Genomic DNA, 20,437 nt, shown 5'->3' on the forward strand with positions numbered 1-20,437 from the left:
TTCATCAGTTGTCGGCTGTCTATCTACTCTTCATTTCGAGCATTGGACGACAACACACACACACACACACACATTCATTTATAGACATTAAAGACATAGACCATTTGGTATGTTTTCATTATTCTCATTCCGCAGTTTAAATCTTGCTGCTCCCAAAATTTAGTTGTTCACTCCAAGACATACGATAAAATAATTACTAGTAATAAGCTAGAGTCATGTTTGTGATATCTGGTTACAGATCTTCACGTTCTGAAGTGAACTTTCCTTGTAACCTCTCGGGGTCGGAAAAATATATACCAGTTAAGTGCTGGATCGATATACATACATACATAAGTATGTAGTTATATATATGCATATATATATATATATATATATATATATATATATATATATATATATATATATATATATATATATATATATATATATATATGCATATATATATATATATATATATATATATATATATATATATATATATATATATATATATATATATATATATATGTACGTATGTATGTATATGTATATGTATATGTATATATATATATATAATTTAATAAATGGAGTAATACGCATATAATTTTATATTCACTCAAATACCCAAAATAACAGGGAGTTTCCACCTCATAAACAGGAGTTACACCACAGACATTTTGTGATCTTTGCTACCCTGGTCTCTATTAGCCAATTTATTTTATCGGAGTTAATTGTTAACTAAGAGAAAATAAATACATATAATAATAATAATATATATATATATATATATATATATATAAACATTAAGAACATAAAAAATTTGTTCTTAATGCTTAATTTTTCCTTGTGTTCTGCCTGTTCAATCCCGTGTGTGTGTGTCTCTCTCTGTGTGTATGTGTGTATGTGTGTGTGTGCGTGAGTGCACGCTCTATCACGTAGCGCGCTTCAAATAGTAAATCCGCGCCAAGACATAAGCGGTCGATCCACATAAATTGAAAGAGATCAGGCAGTTTGTGCTGTAGAGTGATCTGCCCCTTAGAACAGTCCAGCTGTAACTGATCGATCAATAACGTAGTGAGGTCGGGGGGGCACAGAGGAAGCGCGCAATTCGACCGGGAGTTACGGATGCTTGGACGCTATTATTGTTTAGGCCCAGATCAGACTTGATTTTTCGTAACAGTGACTAAAGGGATTTCAGCCGTGTCCATCCCGTCTCGTTTTCTTCATGTTTAATGTATCTACGACTACATTATCCAATGGGTCTCTCATTTTTAAGACGGCAGGGCGAGATTTGGCTGCTATTTTCAGCAAATCAAGCGACGACGTAGAAATTCCCTCATTGGCTTGTAAGTTTTTCACCTTTGTATTTTACATTATACATTGTCCATTTTCGCCATACATTCACCATCAATACATACATCCGTCTATTTAATTAATTAGCCTTTTTTTTTTGGCGGAGGTAAAGAATATGTACACTATCCGTTTTCGGCGTAACAAAAATCCTAACCCAAAACACCGGGTGTACGTATTCTTTACTTTAAGAAAGAAAAAAAATTCCCGTTCTTTTCTTCAATGACCAAATTCATTATTAATCAAGAGCGTACAGTTCTCAATTGCAGATTTTCTCCCCTTTTCCAGTCATTCTTATAAAACCGACAATACACAAAATCGATCTCGACACGTGGTAATAGAAATCGTCAACTTCCAAATTTCACTCCTGAGGATTCCGTAAAAAAAATTAATAAATAAGGGGGGGGGGAAGGTTCAGATTACATATAGTCCATCTCTACCCCAATAATTTCTTGTTGATTATTCAAACCAATACCTTAGGAGTGAAATTTGGAAGTTGACGATTTCTATTCTTTGGGCTGGACTTGTCCAGTTTTTTCATCTCCATTATCTGGCCACCACCTCCGGAAACTTTAACTGAATCCACTCTGTTGCTGCAGTCATTTTGAATCATGTTTCTCTCATCTGAAGATAGAGACAAACAGAAATGGGACATCTCCAGATAACCATTTGCTAATCTCAGATGTGATAAAAGTCCTGGGAGCTGATTATATATATATATGCACACATATACATAACACACACACACGCACATATATATACCCACACGCTCACATACATAGGTATATATGAAATTATATAGATAAATTTCCAAAAGTTCTCTCCACACCCCGCAGGTTCTTTTGCGCAAATCTTAATTTTTTTTTTGTCATATTCGTTTTCTACACAGTTGTTAATACCCAGCAGGCCGTTGTTTTTGTTAACGGGTGAAGATATTAACCTCACACACACACACGTGTATATGTATTACACATATAGGTGATAACTTACATATATTTCGGCCAAAGACTGGCCTAGGCATTGTCTAACTTAATAGCATCACCTTAGAGTCATTTTAAAGCCAAGTTTTGTAGTATCATGGGTCCGTTCAACTAGGGAATTGCTTATATATATATATATATATATATATATATATATATATAGTGTGTGTGAATATGTATAGTGTGTGTGAATATGCATAACCGTTAGTCCAGCAATATACATTCTGTTTTGCCTATGGGCTCATTGGGAACCAAGGAACAAATGTTTAGGAAGAGTATGGCAAGGAGGAAATGAAAGACAAGTGTAATCACTTCCCGGAGTACATTTATACATACAAACAATATATGAGTATATGCATATATATGTACATACCTTCATCTACATGTACATATAGATACATATCTGGGTACATGACGTTGCAAAAAAACATAGACAAAATGATAAACAAGCAGGCCACATAGAGAACATATCCTTCATGTATGTATGTACATAATTGCGCACGCACACAGTATTCGGTAGTTGTTTAGCATCAGGTCAGCCTGATCGAGCAAATCAATGCTCAAAAGCGTTCCAACCGTGACTTTCACGTCTTTAAATTTTCACACATTCATATTCAAAGTTTTCAAGATTGTATAATACGGAAGGGATATTTGACTGCTGCTTCTTGCAGGTCAGCGACCACCTAGCACGGAGAAAGGGAACTCCCCTCACCTTTAAATCTGAAATGACCTCTTGGTTCTCTAAATTTAGGGAGTGCCCGAAACCCATATGGAAAAAAAAGTTGCTTAAACTTTGAGTCTAAAAGAGTATATTTAATATAAGTAGTCGCCATAAGTTGTATACCTATGAATTCGTAACAATAAGGAATCATTACTTTTTTCAATGTATATATATTCCCTCAATTTGTTGTGTACTTACTATTCGCCCATGGGATATTAAAACGGTTTTTACACCCTAGTCTAAAAGTTCCTACTTTGGCTTAATGTGCTAGTTTTGTTTAGCAGAAAATTTTCCATCATGAGTTATTTCTCTTTATTTTTAAATTCTTCAGCAAATGTGAAAAACTGTGTTGGAGCGTTTTTTATATATATATGTAATATCTATCTATAATATATATATTCTTTTACTCTTTTCTTTCTTTTACTTGTTTCAATCATTTGACTGTGGCCATGCTGGAGCACCGCCTTTAATCGAGCAAGTCGACCCCAGGACTTATTCTTTGTAAGCCTAGTACTTATTCTATCGGTCTCTTTTGCCGAACCGCTAAGTTACGGGGACGTAAACACACCAGCATCGGTTGTCAAGCAATGGGGGGGGGCAAACACGGACACACACATACATATATATGACGGGCTTCTTTCAGTTTCCGTCTACCAAATCCACTCACAAGGCTTTGGTCGGCCTGAGGCTATAATAGAAGACACTTGCCCAAGGTGCCACGCAGTGGGACTGAACCTGGAACCATGTGGTTTGTAAGCAAGCTACTTACCACTCCTACGCCTATATATATATATATATATATAGTCTAAGAGACCATAAGCCAGGGAAAAGATACACTCTTATATCTGTTAATAGAGTGGGTATATTATCTGAAATGTATAGTGCTAAATATCCATCACAGCTGGTCTTACCAATCGGTTTTGCATAAAGGGTACAATGGAGTGTTAGATAACAATCCAGTTATATAACTTTATGCTCATCAGAGTTAGGCAATAAGGAAGGGGATATGGTGACTGCTCTTTTTTTTGGTGGGGGGGTGGAAACTTCCTGGATTTAAGTCCAAAATGTTCGGCTTTCATTGGTGGCTTGGGTTGGTCAAAGTAAAAAGCCTTCCATCTCATGCGCCTGATCAATTCGATTATTTTCTCCAGCAGCAGCCTTATATAGAGTTTGTTCAGTGGTGTTGGGATATTCTTTGTTGAATATTGTAATATTCCAAATCCATTTGTAAAGGATGTATAAAAACTATAATCTTTGATGACTATGAAGAGTGCAATACTGGTGAGCTTAGCTACATGGCACAAGCTGTGAATGACCTATTGCAACGTGCTCAACGTTATGTGGCAGCATGTGCATAACATGCATGAGTCATCTAAGCAACCGTAAGTCAGGGAAAAAATGCACTCGTATACATGTCAGCAGAGTGGGTATATTATCCGAAATGTATAGTATTAAATATCCATGGTATGTTACGTAGCAAACTGATTATATAACTTTACACTCCTCAGAGTTAGCTAATATGGAAGAGAATATGGCACAATATTCCCTTCCATATCAGCTAACTTTGATGAGCGTTAAGTTATGTAATCGGTTTGTTACCTAACACTATTGTATTCTTTACTCGAAGCCGATTAGTAAGACCAGCCATGATGGATATTTAATGGTATATATTTTGGATTATATATATACATATATATATATTTTCATCTTATCTAGTTTCAGCTCATGAGCTGTGGCCATGCTGGGGCACTGTCATTTGGTGTTGCTACATAATTTTACTTCATGAATGCTTTTCAGTAATTGACATTTAGTGCATGAGATAGTTTGATGCAGCTGCTCTCATCTGCACTTCCTGCTGCAAAGTTGGTTCATCTGGGACACTTGACAGGAAGAGGTCCAGCTTTTTTTTGAAGATGCCTACATCCACCCCATGCAGGTCTCTCAGGTCCTTCGGGAGGATATTGAAGAGCTGTGGACCTCTGAAGCCCAGGCTATTGTAGTATCTTGTCTTACATCTTAATGGCAAATTTAGAGTCCTTGGCACTATGCAGTGGCGCCCAGTTCTAGTATTTGTGTAACTTTTGATGCTAAAGTTTGGGACAAGTCCTTCGAGGATCTTCCAGATGGCATATCTTTCTCACCTATGCTCTAAGGAATAGAGTCTTAATCTCGAGTCTTTCCCAATAGCTTATATGCTGCATAGAGGCTATCTTCTTTGTGTAGGTTCGTTGGATTGCCTCAAGTTCTGAGATTAATTTGACACTGGTTGGTGACCAGTGAGAGCAATAGTCAAAGTGGCTTAGGACAAGTGTCCTCCAGAGGACCATCATGGTTTCCTGATCTCTTGTTCTAAAAGTCCTAAGAATCCATCCAGTCAGTCGCCTGTATTTCATTGCCAATTTAGCAACATGCACATGGAAGAATGCATCATTACTCATGTAAATGCCCAGTTCTAGCACTGACTGTGCATTTGGGATTGCAATCCCTCCAGGTCCAGTGTATCTAATGGGTATTGCATTTAGTTTTGCATGCTGATAGCACAAGGCTTGAAACTTTTCAGCATTAAACTGCATGCTATTCTTTTCAACCCACTTGTATATTTCATCCAGCTCACATTGCAGGTTCATAGTGTCTTCAGGGTTCTGTATTACCTGTGAGACTTTTGTATCATCTGCATAACTTGTGATCATAGCTCTGTGTGTGGCTGAGGGCATGTCTGAGAGGGCCATTATGGTCCCAAAACAGTGCCTTGTGGAACATCGCTCACTATTTGCGTGTCATTGGGGGTGGCCCCATTGGCTACTACCACCTGACTTCTATCCTTCAGAAAGTCATGAAGCCATTCTCCCAATTTTCCAACTATGCTGAGATCACGCAGTTTGTGACATATCATTCCATGATTGACTTTATCAAAGGCCTTTGCAAAGTCGAGATATATCACTTCCACATTTTAGTGATTGAGTAGCTGTTTCAGCACCCAGTCATAGTGTTGTAAGAGCTGAGTCAAGCAGCTTCTCCCTGGTTGGAAACCATATTGAGTGTCAGGCAGCGAGTCATTTTCTTCAAAGAATGCGATTAGTTTTCTTCTCACTAGCCGTTCCATGACCTTTCTGATGTGCGAGGTCAGAGAGATAGGTCTGTAGTTCTTGGCTTCCACTCTACTACTTCCTTTATGAATAGGGCATATTTTACCCTCCTTCAGTTTTCTTGGGAGTTCGCCAGATGCAAGGAAGCTCTGAAAGAGGGACTGCAGTGGTCTTGCTAGGACTCGCTTATATACTTTTAGAAGGATTGCTGGGAATCCATCAGGGCCAGTAGCTGAGTTTGGGTTCAATTCATCTATAGCCCTTATAACATCGTCATCCTCTATATTGATGTAATCGATCATCATTGCCTCTGTTTTTATATCTGCAGTGGTAAAAAAGTCAGTTGGATTGCTGACTTGCAAGTGTCCTAGAGTTGGAGTGAAAACACTTTTGAATTGCTCATTTAGTATTTCACTTATCCTCCTTGGGTTTTCTCTGAGTGTACCATCTTTTTCGAGAAGTGGCTTTATCCTGCAGTGCACTGAAGCTGTTCTTTTTGGCAAACTTGTAGAAAGCTCTGGGGTTAGATTTTATATTGTCTATAGCCCAGGCTTCTTTGTCTATACACACACACACACACACATATACACAAAACACACACCTACATATACATATATGCATGCACACACGTATATACTATATTTAGGGAGTTTGAGGGGCTGAGAGAAGGACGGTGCGATGGAGAAAAGTAAAGAGAAAGAGAGAGTGTGTGTGTCTTTGTATTTATAGAGAGGAAATAGAGAGAGAGAGTTAAAAGAGAAAACGTGTGTGTGTGTGTATATATATATATATAAATATAGATCAAAGCAGTTTGATTCAAACTCCTTGGTACTCTGAGTTTCAAATGTGATGCTAATCTTTGACCATTGGTGTCTGAATTCAGATCCATACATACATGAAACTCCCAATAAATGCATTGAGTAGCCTTCTTTCATTTGTCTACTCACTCATATGTGTGTGTGTGTATTTATATATATATATATATATATGTGTGTTGATTTAAAATTTTGACACAAGGCCAGCAAGTTGGAGGTAAGAGTGCTCAACTTTGGTTATTTTGTTGACTCCAAAAGGATGAAAGGTAAAGTCAACCACAGTTGAATTTGAACTCAGAATGTAATCCTGGCATGTTAATGGTTCACCTTTAGTATTTGAGTTGCAACCATGCTGGGGCACCACCATGAAGGAATTTGGTCAAATAGATTGACCCCACCCCAGCACTTAATTAAGCCTGATATTCTATTGTTCTCTTTGTTGAACTGTAAGTTATGAGAACATAAATAAACCAACACCAGTTGTCAAGCAGTCAGCTGAAGGAAAAGATGCCACACAATGGGACTGAACCTGAAACAATGTAGATACAATAGCTTAATTGACACTGCCATGCTTTTTTTCCCCCAAAATTCTGACCCTATATCACCCCTCATAACTTTTCTGTTTTTTGGAATTTTCAGAAAATTTTTGTGAATATGTGTTCTACACATGGAAATTCATACGATTATGTGAATAAAATTTCATTTTTAATCCTGCCTCCCATAAATCTTAAAATTTCCACTTTTTTAACATTAAAAAAAAAATCAGTTTATAATTTCAAAATAATATTGATGCTGGTAGGGGGTAAAAATTTAAATTACAAAAAGTTTTTTTTTACTTAAATCCCAGCAATTGACCATTATTGTTCCATTAAATGTATTAATGGGGAGAAAATTATTGAAAAACATCAATACATGCTAGAGTGACAAAGAAACGAGGAAGGTATCAGGTGGTCGTGAGATGTGCTAAAAACAACTGCTAAATCCCCCTTAAATTACCTTTTTGTATGAAAATTATTTTGAAATTATATACAGAAACAATTGGCAGATTCAGTCTTTATTTTAAAACTACAATTAAAAGAAAAAAGTTTGAAAAAGAGTGGAAATTTTATGGTTTAGGGGGGGGGGTTAAAAAATTTTTAAATACTTTTTTGCATAATTGTATGAATTCTCATGTGTAGAGTACAAATTTGTAAAAGTTTTCTAAAAATTCCAAAGCCAAAATGTTAGAGTTTATATGGGGTACTTAAACCAGAATTCTACCTTTTTTTTTTTTTTTTTTTTTTTTTTTTTTTTGTCAAAAATCCATATTTCATATATCTTAGACCTCATTGTGCTTTTCAAGCATTTTTCACAATTAATTTTTCACATTACACATGAAATTACCCGTTTTGGAAAGAAAAAAAAGAAACACTTTAAAATTCCATATATTTTTTTAGCATTTTTTGTTGCCCTGCCCCACCACAACCAACAATAGCCACTTCTTGTTTTGTTTTCGTGTCTTTCCTTGTTTTTTTTTTTCTCTTAGCCATTCTGCAAAAAAAAAAAAATTTCTATATGACACAAAAATTAGTACAAGACCAGCAAGTGATTATATTGACCCTGGTGCTCAACTGGTTTTTATTTTATTGACCCTGAAAGAATGAAAGACAAAGTTTACCTTGACAAAATTTGAACTGAGGGAACACATGGAAGTGAGAGACCCTGGAAAACATGAGACGAAATACTGAAGAATGACCTCAGGATGCTGAACTTTTCAGATGAGATCACAAATGACTGAGACCCATACCACACATAAGTAGTGATAAGGCCACTCTCCCTGGTGAAAATGATTGGCTTGCAGGACTACTGCACGGGTGCCATGTAAAAGCGCTCGTGTGGTGCTACATAAAAGCACCCAGCACACCCTGTGAAGGGGTTGGCATTTGGAAGGGCATCCAGCCGTAGAAATCATGCCAAATCAGACTAGAGCCTAGTGCAGCTCTCCAGCTTGTCAGCTCTGGTCAACCCATCCAACCCATGCCAGCATGAACAATGGATGTTAAATAATGATGATGATGATGAATCCAAAAATAAACAAAATGTCTCTAAGCAGCTTGCCTGGCATGCCTACAATTCTGCTAGCTACCATTAACTGACGGATAGCATCTGATTGTTAGTGTCTTGAATAACCGATCCATAATTTTGGCTTGCCTGAGAAATGGAAAACTGAAACTTTTATTATTTTCTTGTCTGTGAGTTGAAACATCTTTATGGATAAAGAATGCAAGGCTACCATGAATTGTTCAAGTTGATCAGCAACATAAACACATTGTAATTTTGGGGATGAAAATTACTAACCACTGGCAATTTGGTTCAGTTGTTATTTTTACCAGTCCTAGCTTAAATTCATTTAATGTTTGTGCCGTGTAGAAAAGAGCTTAACAAAAGTGAAGTGGGTAAAAAACACAAATGAAACAAGAAAAAAAAAAAAAGATAAAGGTAGGGAATTAAAAAGATGGAATTTTGAAGAATTATTTTTGTGACAAACATTAATACTGAAAAATGCCTGAAAGAGGTGATGGAGAGGAAGCGAGTTAGAAAATTTTGAAAAACATGGATGTTTAAAAAGACTTTTTACTTTAAATATAAATTACAAGTGTTTCACAGTGTGTAATATTATAAATTAACGAAAAATACAAAAAAAAAACAAAAAAAAGAAAATTTTATCCTTACTTGTTTCCAAGCAAGGTGATATTTTTTCATGGCTAGACATTCTTTTGCAGATTACTGGAAGTGAATAACCCTGCTTGTATGACAGTAACACTCATTCACAACTGTCACATAATGTCAAGACTATGACATATACATACATACTATATATATATAGGGTGTTCCTGCTAAATTTGAGGATCTTTTTATGTCTTCTTTTTTCAGGAACAGCGTAATGTATTTGTGAACAGTCAACAGTATTGGAGAGCATAAAGATTAAAAGTTGACTAACTATTTAACCATCTGAACATTGGAAAAGGGTTACCTGTATCTTGATGATTCATGCCAGTTATCAAAATGCCATTATCATAACTACTGCTCACTGCTTTTTAAAGACTGTGAGATATGATATGGACAGCTGCAATGAAGACTACGAAGCTGTGTCCAGCAGGAAGGAACAAAGCAGGCATTCTGATTGCATCTGCATGCTGGAATTAATCCAAAAACTGCAGGACTAGGCCTTGGGCTCATTTCATGTTAAGCTGCTGGAGACTGGCTAATCCCTGCCTGGAGAAGGTTGCTGCCGATAGGCCATATGTGTGGCAGCAAGATTTAACTCCTTGCCATACCTCTGGAAAGAGTCAGAAATAGTTGTCGAAGATTTTCTAAAACTTCACCAGCCCCAATTTCTAGCTTCTTAATCCCCCTGGTCGTAACCCGCTGGATTACTATGTGTGGGATACAGTTGAAAAAGACACCAATTGCTCTGTTTGCAACACTTAGGCTGAGCTGGTGGCCAAGATCAAGGTGGTGTTTGAAGATCTTCCTTGAGACACAAGAATGTAAGTACCAGGTCCAGAGCTGTCTTCTCAAATACAGCAAATGTCAGTCACTCCTTTGTGAGGCTCAGCATCTAAAGATCATTTCTCATTACTTTGTCCCACAACTTCCTGGGTCTAGTCCTTCCACAATTAGAAATTAGCACTTCTTTATGCAGCTGTCCTCATCCATATGCATCCTGTATCCATACCAGTGCAGTCTTCCCTCTTGCACACTACATTTAATTCCTCTTACGTCCAGTTTTTCTCTCAATGCATTTACCCTTTGTTTTACATGCACACTGACATTACCCATCAAGTAGACCATGCTAGTTTCTTTTTTTTTTCCAAGCCTTCGCACATCCTCTACAGTCACACCTCATGCTTCACTTCCATGTAGCATCATTCTTCATACACAGGCATCATACAATCTGCCTTTCACTCAGAGGGAAAGGCCCTTTGTTATGCACAATGGGTTTCTTTCAGTTTCTGTCTATAAAGTCTATTCACAAGGCTTTGCTCAGCCTAGGGCTAAAATGAAGACACTTGCTCAAGGTGCTGTGTAATGAGTCTGGACCATTATCCATCTACTTAGGAAGGGAAATTCTTAACCACATACACTTGCTTGCACCTATATACATGTGTGTGTTTGTGTATAGAGTCTGATGAGCTGTCCACAAGGATATAGCTTTCATGGATACAAAACTGTCAGTCACTCTATGACTGAACTTTAACTTTGTTTTAATGTGTGTGTGTGTGTGTGATTATATGTATATATAAATATATATATGAGAGAGAGAGAATTATGTGAATAAATAGATAAAACAGCTTGGGTTTGTTATACATATAAATAGAAAGGAAGCAGACTGAAAGTTTTTAGATGATGAATATTCTAGTATAATTATATAGATATTTATATATTAACAGAGAAACTTATACAGAGTATAATCGATCATTTAACATCCATTTTCATGCTGGCATGGGTTGGATGGTTTGGCTAGAGCTAATGAGCCAGATGATTGTACCAAGTTCTGCTTTGCTAGGGTTTTACAGCTGGATTTCCTTCTTCATGCCACCCACTTTATGGTGTATTGGGTGCTTATTTAAGTGGCACTAGTATGGATGAGGTCACCAAGTAACTTGTACAACAAAACCCCATCAGTTGAGAGGGGAGTGGTATTGAGGAAAGTGACTTTGTGCCTGGTGAGAAGTTGAATTTTGATAGAGAAATAGAAGCAGTTGTCTTGTTGAGGCATATGGCTACTCCAGTCAGAGGAGAGAGACAAAAAAGATGGTGGTGAAGATGTGCCCGGACATACCCTCAAGGTATAGGAAGGTGAATGTAAGTGGAGTGTTACAGAGGATTGGATAGGATGAGTGAGTAGGAAGTTCATGAGAGTACAAAATGGGAGGAGACAAGAAATGCCGTGTGTGGTGATCATGGGTACATAGGGGTGCAGCAGTGATACTATTGGCAAGAGGAGGATAGAGAGATGACAAAGCAACATTAGGCTGTAGGAACAGTGAGATGGCAGAGACGAGCATGATGCATGATGAGATGTAGTTTAGTTCATTGGGTGGGGTGAATTAATATAATGTGAGCATAATACATGGAGCACATAATACGAGGTGGGTGGGTCTTCTCAAGAATCTCATTGCCAGACATCTCGGTCTATTGTCATCTCTTCTGTGAAACTCAACCTCCTGAATCCATACAAGTAGTTGTTGAAAGGAAATAAAAGAAGTTGAAATTGCACGAAGAGTGTATAAGAGAATTTATTTATATTAATGCATTTAACTGGTTTCAACAGTAAATTTTGAGGTATGTTGTGTCACAAACTATTTTGCAAGCAGTTGTTTGTGACATAGCTTGATATTCCTTAAAACTTATACTTTTGAAAATTATACAAATGTAAAACTGGTTAAGTGTATTAATATGTATATTAAAATAGAGAAAGATGCTAATAAATTAGTTTGAATTATATAAATTCTGTTACAAAAAATGAATTATTATAGTTTCCATTATCTACAAAATTCTAAAAAATTCCAATTTGAATTTTAATTAAAAACTGTTTTCCAAGATTTTTTTTATTCTTGAAGATTCAAGCATATGCTTAAATTACAAAGCATTTTCTTATTTACTACTATCAGTCACAAAACAAACTTTATATTTATTGTAGCATAGGCTTGTCTATCTCTCTCACTCTCTACTGTTCTGTTTTCATTTAAGATAAGTGATTACAAAGTTCTGTTTAGCTTCTGAGAAAATATCTATGAAATATTTTTACATTATATCTATCACTTGCATCTATTGTTTGGTTTAACATGTTTTCAATGTCTTCCTCTCTTTAATCTTCATTCATAACCCTCACCATGTCATTGCATTTGAAACATTTTATCTTTCGTGGAACATTCTGGCATTTTCAAAAGTAATATATGGAAAAATATAAATCAAGTTAAGTCATTTTACTCAACTTTATGTCTGTCCACCACAAATATTGGAATCGTAAAAATCACTAGAAAACTGTTTAAAAGCACGTAAAACCATGTTACTGTACAATTAATAAGAAGAAAAGCATATAAAATCATATTAAAATATGTACAGTAAATGTTAAAATACACACCATAAAGTAGTGTAGCTTATGAATGAAGTCATGAAATCAGCTGTGTTGTCTTATTTATTGGTCTTTCAGAGTTCATATTGTACTGTAGTTCCAATATCTACTGTTAGGTGTCGTTGTCACTTGTGATTCCAGTGATTGTTTTGAATTCAGATTTGTTTATATTTTGTTTGGTTTAACAGCTACTTTCTCATTCTCATTCATTTGTGACTTTATTGTTTGCCCCCGTGGCCCCTAAGAAAATTCATAGTGAAAGTGCTAAGCACCCTGATAAAGCGCCATGAAAAAGGTAAAAAAGTGGAAGCAATTGCACGATCTTTTGGGATGAGTTGGACAGCTGTATCGGTGATTGTACATAAGGACAAGATTTTAGCACATATCAAATCTGAAACCCCAGGGATGAAGAACACTGTCATCAATAAGAAAAAATTATTTGTTTGTAAGCTGAAAATAGGTTATTATTTACCATGTATTATTGAAAATGCATTCATAAATAAAGTACAGAACTGGGAATGGTCGTTATTGGTTTAGCCTAGAGACAAGTAAATTCGACCTAGCCTAGAGACAGGTTAATTCGACTTAAGTCGTGTCTCTTGGACAGTTATCGACGTAGGTATGCCTGTATATATGTATATATATGACGGACTTCTTTCAGTTTCCATCTGCCAAATCCACTCACAAGGCTTTGCTTAGCCTGAGGCTATTGTAGAAGACACTTGCCCAAGGTGCCATGGAGTGGGATTGAACCCAGAACTATGTGATTGGGAAGCAAACTTCTTACCACACAGCCACTTCTACACATACACATATATATATACATACACATAAATACAACTATTTCAGTTTCTTTCTACCAAATCCACTTACAAGACTTTGGTTGACCTATCACTATAGTTTAAGATACTTGCCCAAGGTGTATAAAGTGCCAGACTTTAAAAAAAAAAGTACTGGAATTGATTTGTTCAGCTAAAACCCTTGAAGGTGGTGTTTCCACCATGGCTACAGTCCAATGTTGGGAACAAGTAAAAGACAAAGGATACACACACACATACACGTGTGTGTATGTACTTGACAACTTGGCTTATGTCCTACAAAAAATTAGCAGTTCAGTGAAAAACTCAGATAGAATAAGTACCAGAATTAAAACCAAGTACTGCTATTGTTTTTTTCTCAACTTGACCTGTCAATGTAGTGTCCTAGTATGGGTGGCACAGTCCAATGTCTGAAGTAAAGGAAAGATAAAATATTCTTTCTACTATGGGCACAAGGCCTGAAATTTTGAGGGAGAGGTCTCGTTCACTACATTAACCCTAGTACTTGACTGGTACTTATTTTATTGATCCCGAAAGGATTTTACCCTGTGTACTAATGATTTTACCAGCTTGCTGCCTTAGTAATATATAAAATATAATGATATTATGAATGGTCAAAGATCTGCATATCAATCTTAACTCCAAAAAAGAGACTAGCATTGACTTCTGGTACATTGATTCCCAATGTCAACCTAAGGGCATATTAACAGTAAATTTAAGAGGGGTCACTATTAAAAGGAGGAGTTGGGTTTAATGTAAAATCTTATAAGCCATGTTGTTATTATTGTTTAGCTCCAGGTTAGACATTATTGACTGATGACATTCCAATTATGGCCATCCTATCTTTTTAGGGCTGTGTAGGACTACATATATTTAACGCTTTAGTTTTCAGATTATTCTGTCAAATGTAATGCTTATTTATTTACATTGTTTTGAATTAATCATGCATTATCTCATATCTTCAAGATTTCAGTGATGTGATTGCTTATTTTTACAATGACAGTGAAGGGTAGGTGTAAGAGGCTGGATGACTGGTTTGAACATAAGACAGGTTGAGTATTTGGGCTAGATATGGTTGGTTCAAATGCTAAGGGGTTAAAACAGTTAGGTGTTATTTAAGGGTGTTTCACCGACTATTTTTAACAAATTGAGTAACCTTGAGAGGTTCTCTCAACAGCTCAACCAAATCTTGGTTTAGATAGTTATGTTTCTCCAACATGTGAAATTATGTTAAATTGAAAATGGTTTCAAATATTTTGCTCAAAGTAAGCAAATTTTAGGCAGAGAGAACAAAATAAAGTACCAGTCAAGTACTGGGATTGATGTAATTGACTGTTTTTTTAATTTTTATTTCATTGACCTTGAAAGGGTGAAAGGCAAAGCCATCTGCAGTAGCATTTGAAGTCAGAATATAAGTCAGAAATGTTGCTAAGCATTTTGTCCAGCATGGTAAGGATTCTCCCAGTTCACCACCTTTGGCACAATGCTAACAATTGTGAGGGTGAAAAGCACATTGATTAAATTGATGACCCCCAACACTTGACCGGTGCTTTATTTTATTGATCCGATAAGGTATGAAGCAATGTTGACCTCAGCAAGAATGTAAGGATCTAGAAGACATGGTACTAAGCATGTTCACTGACTTGCTAACCATTCTGCCATCTACCTATTTAAAACTAAACTAATAATAAAGGTAATGTATATTAGTGATTGAGTAAATTCAGATTCTGTAACCTTTTAACTTTGAAGTTTAACCCTTTTAAAGATGATTATGATTATAATGAGATGAGATAAAATATAATTTTCTCCATATGTATTAAGTCTTCTTTTCTTTTTTTTTTTCCAGATAATAAAGTTTTTGTGAAAGCCTAAGTGACATGATGGATATGCATAGAAATAAGAAGGACTGCCCTATTCACACTGGCGATTTATACCACCACAAGACGCAGGAAATGAGAACTGCTGCTGAAGCGTCTGAGAAACATTCGCCAAGTTCCAGAGATGTTATGGGTACTTCTCATGTTGATGTTGTGCAATCTTGTCCAAGTGAAATGTACAAAGTTGCTGTCCCTGTCCGTACAATTCTTCCCAACCCCAAGAAATCTCTACTGCCGTCTGATAAACCCTTCTCCTGTGATGTCTGTGGTAAAAAATTTGCACGATTCAATATTTTGCAGAATCACAAAAAACTACATTCAGTACATAATCCCACTGTTGGTGCCTTGCAACCTAGTGAAAAGCCATTTTTCTATGACATCAGCAATAACTTTGGTGCCCCAACCCATCATCACACTCACGCACCACACACTGCACATGCTCCATTTGTTCCATCTTGGGACCTTGTCGAAATGCACAAGTTAGCTTATGAACGTATGCAGGCAGCAAATGCATCAACCTCTGAAACGCTCTCTGGCTCTGAATCTAAGTACCCTCCACTTGCAGAACTGTATCCCACACTACCATCATCTACTCAGTCTAACTCTCGTGGTGAACGCTCACATGATTTCTTAACATTCCGTGACAATATGGGGACCTCACATGAGACTGTCGCTTCTCCAAGTTCAACCCCAATCATTACTCCTTATCCAACAGATTCGCCTTCAAATAATCATTTCAACTGTGTGCCTTCTTCTGCCTCTGAAAAATCCTTTGTCTGTGACATCTGCAAAAAGTGCTTTGCTCGACGTGATACACTGCAATGTCATAGAAGAATTCATGATAATGAGAAACCATTTGGTTGTGAGACTTGTGGCAAGAAGTTTTCTCGTCGGGACAAACTCCAGTCTCACCTCCGTGTGCATTCAGGAGAGAGGCCATTTCCCTGCAATATCTGCGGGAAAGCATTTGCTCAGTCAGACAAGCTCAAGTGCCATATTCGCACACACACAGGGGAGAAACCTCATCCATGTGACCTGTGCCCTAAAAGATTTGCAAGGAGGGATACCCTCCAGTGTCATAGGCGGACACATACCGGTGAGAAACCGTTCATGTGTGACACATGCGAAAAGCGATTTTCACGTCGGGATAAACTGACATGTCACAGGCGCGTGCACACAGGCGAGAAGCCATTTGGATGTGAAGTCTGTGGCAAACAGTTTGCTCGTTCTGATAAGTTGCACCGACACAAACGTACTCATGACCCAACAAAAATCAAATCCTTACTTTCAATTCCAACTTCTGATGGTAACAACAGCAGCCAAACCGAAAACCTATCTCCATTGAACAAAACTCTTTACTCTCATCAAGCACTTGCCTCTGTACTCCCTACAGCTAAAGATTACTCATCTATGAGTACCAACATTTGGCAATCACTCTTTATTTGATAAAATGTCTTGCTCATCATCCTGTTCCAGTGTCCTGTGCTCTTCTTTCTCCACTCTCTCTCTCTAGCTTTCTGCCTGTCTGTCTCTCCAGTTCTCTGTTATCTACTTTAACTTTGGTATTAAATACTGCAACATTCCCATCTCAGTCCAACACTGCAGGGACAAGGGCACATACACACATATGGTAATACATATCCTGCTCATCATCCTGTTTCAGTTTTATAATCTGTCTTGTGCAAAAATCTTGCATAATGAAGCCTTCATTTGCTGAAGAATCTTTCAAGTGTATAAACATCAGGATCTAAGCAGCAGAATAAACCAAGGAAGCATGTTAATAATACAGTTTTTATCTTGAAGTGCAACAGTAAAAAAATGTTTCTTTATAACTGGAACCCTACCCTGTCCTTTCAAATGTTTAGCATGGCATCTGTTTACAGATACTATGAGTTCAAATTTTGCCAAGATCATCTTTGTTTCATTTGTCTAGAGTTAATAAAATAAGGAATAGTGAAGTATAGAAGTCTTTTCTAAACCCACAGCAACCAGATTTTTTTCTGTTATGCTTATAATATAAACTGTTATTATAGCTGGAACTGATATCAGTTAAATTGCAGGTTTTAGTTATGTTCTGAGTTTGAATACTGTGAACATCAACTTTTCTTTTCATCTTTCTGGTGGTGGGGGTCAAAAAATGGAGTGCCAGTTAAGTGTTGGAGTCAATATAATTGGCTGTACCTTAACTCTTCATTATCTGTGGCATTGCATCAGTCTAAGAAACCTTTATGGCAGTTGGAATCAATTAGCAGCAGAATAAAATGGAAATTTTGTTTGATTTACAAGGGGTGTTCATTAAAGATTTCCCCCAACCCACTTCCCAAGGACTGGGATAAACAAAACTTAGCATAATTATTAGTTCTTCTCTACATAACCACCACCAATGGTGACACTCTTCTCTCATTGCTTTATGCAGCTGTGAAAACCTTGTCTGTAGAAGTCGGTAGGTTGCATCTGGAGCCAAGACATTGCCTTGGAAATAAATTCATCATTATCCGAAGAGTGCTTTCCCTTCAAAAAAGACTTCATGGTTGGAAAGAAGTGGAAGTCGGGTGGTAGTTATATATATTTAAATCTCTATCTACAATCTATAACTCGTAGAGCTATAGGTGCACAACAGTATAGTATTTCAATATGTTTCAGGTCACCTGGTTTTGCCTGTTGGTTCCCCAAACAGTTCTGTAAACTGGGTGGTGTTCTTTTTTTTGTCACCAACCATCTGATCATGAGACACCTCATATTCAATTACAGGGTGTTTGTACCATGTAGAACTTAATCTGACCATATTTTCAAATCTGTAAACTTTTAAAATTCTGCCATTTCATACTACTAGCATTGTGTATCTATTTTCCACTGACGTTTTCACATCTAAAATCTGTAGGAGCTTCTATGCTGTTGCTCAAATTTCTCCTTGATCAAACCCTATCATAAAAAAAGGAAGGGCACATGAGATACTGTAGTCTCTTTCATACAAGATGGTCATGGCCAGAATGACTTTAATGGATCTGTTTGATCAGTAGGGTTGGAAATGGAAAATGTTTGGAAGCTTGTGTGTGTGTTTATTTTTTTGTGACAGAGGTTTGTTTGATACTAACAGATAAAAATTGGTGATGATAGGAAGGTCATGGCTGGAAGGTATTTAATCATAACAAGTCTGATTAATCAAGGCTAAACAGTATCATTAGGGCTATCATTATCTCTGCTTCCTTGTTCCCATTGACTAAATAACATCTCAATCTGGATCCATGTTTCCTTTCTCCTCCAGCAGTCAGGCTTTTACTTTAACCTTTTAATATTCAAACTGGCCTAATCAGGCCCAAATATTCTACCTGTTTTATGTTCAAACTGACCAGATCAGGTCTCTCACACCTACCCTACAATGTCATTCTAAGTGTAAGCAACCACAATCAAAATCTCAATGCATAATTAATTCAAAACAGTATGAATAAACATTACATTTGATAGAGTAATTTGAATGCTTTAAGGTCAAAGTGCCATTGACTATTCACATAGCAACATTCATAATGGTTGCTACAGAACTATAATGTTCAAACCCAAGATTGATTTGTGATTTGCTACTTATTTTATATTTCTCAAAATTTTAAGGCCAGGCATGACTTTATAGCATGATAATGTTCACTCTACAATTACATGGTTCCAGGTTTCATCCTGCTACATGGATCTTTGAGAAATATCTTCTACCACAGTTTGGAAAAAAACATGTCTGGAGATGGGGAAATATAACTTTGCTTGGAAACAGTTGAGTATTAGCAACATTAAGGGCATCCAGCTGTAGAAAATCTGCCTCAACAAGGTTTGATTAACCCATGTAAGCATAAAATAGGGAATGTTAAAATGATGATGATATACATACAATCACGGTTGTGGGTTTGATTAATAGACAAAATGCCCAGGGCTAGACACTTCATTTCATATTGCTCCAGTCTACTCAGCCAACTACTGGTGCTGCACTCTATCCAGCTGTCTCATTTAAGGATGTCTGTGTCTGCTTGTGACCACATAGGCCCTAAAGTAATTTGCAAAAGTATGGAACATTCTGCAAAGTTATCCTTGATTCTGAGTGATGGTCGTAGTATCTGTGTTTGTGTACCGATTGTATGAATATATATCATTATTAAAAATAAAAATGTTATTTATTTAAATCAGTGATTCTCAACCATTTTTTTTTTTTTTTTTGTCTATGGAACCACATTGGTTCCTATTTTACTCAGGTAGATCTTCATAACCATTCCGTGTTTAAAAACTATAGTATTTTTATATCAAATAATGTTAGAAATTGTATTAAAAAAATATATATATTTTTTGCGTATTGTAGAAGTATAAGCAATTTATTTCAAATAAATTAACATCAAAATCTTATATAGATCGCGGTTGTGAACCACTGATTTAAATGCTAAAAAGACTATTGCATGCCACTGTAAGTACAATTCAGTTTAACTAGTCAAAAAGAATCTGCAAATTCAGAACAGTTTTAAAAAGATCAGCATATCATTATTACTGTGATATGTAGAGTATAATTGCTTTCATCATAATCATTTAACACCTCTTTTCCATGCTTGCATGGGTTGGATAGTTTAATGAGAGCCAACAAGCCACTGGACTGCACTATGCTCCAATGTCTGCTTTGGTATGGTTTCTGTGGCTGGATACCCATCCTAACATCAACCAC

The 20,437-nt window shown here is 36.6% G+C and overlaps 1 protein-coding gene across 1 annotated transcript; it reads left to right on the forward strand.

The window, feature by feature from the left end:
• Positions 1-1,016: 1,016 nt before the first annotated feature.
• Positions 1,017-17,217, forward strand: LOC106874464 (uncharacterized). The gene is made up of 2 exons (XM_089362655.1): positions 1,017-1,325; positions 15,717-17,217. The coding sequence occupies exon 2, from the start codon at positions 15,748-15,750 to the stop codon at positions 17,191-17,193; it is 1,446 nt and encodes a 481-aa protein (XP_089218781.1). The 5' UTR covers positions 1,017-1,325; positions 15,717-15,747; the 3' UTR covers positions 17,194-17,217.
• The last annotated feature ends 3,220 nt before the right edge of the window (positions 17,218-20,437 follow it).

The sequence above is a fragment of the Octopus bimaculoides genome, chromosome 14, assembly GCF_046866305.1.
Source record: "Octopus bimaculoides isolate indiv1 chromosome 14, ASM4686630v1, whole genome shotgun sequence".
Classification (NCBI taxonomy): Eukaryota; Metazoa; Mollusca; class Cephalopoda; order Octopoda; family Octopodidae; genus Octopus; species Octopus bimaculoides.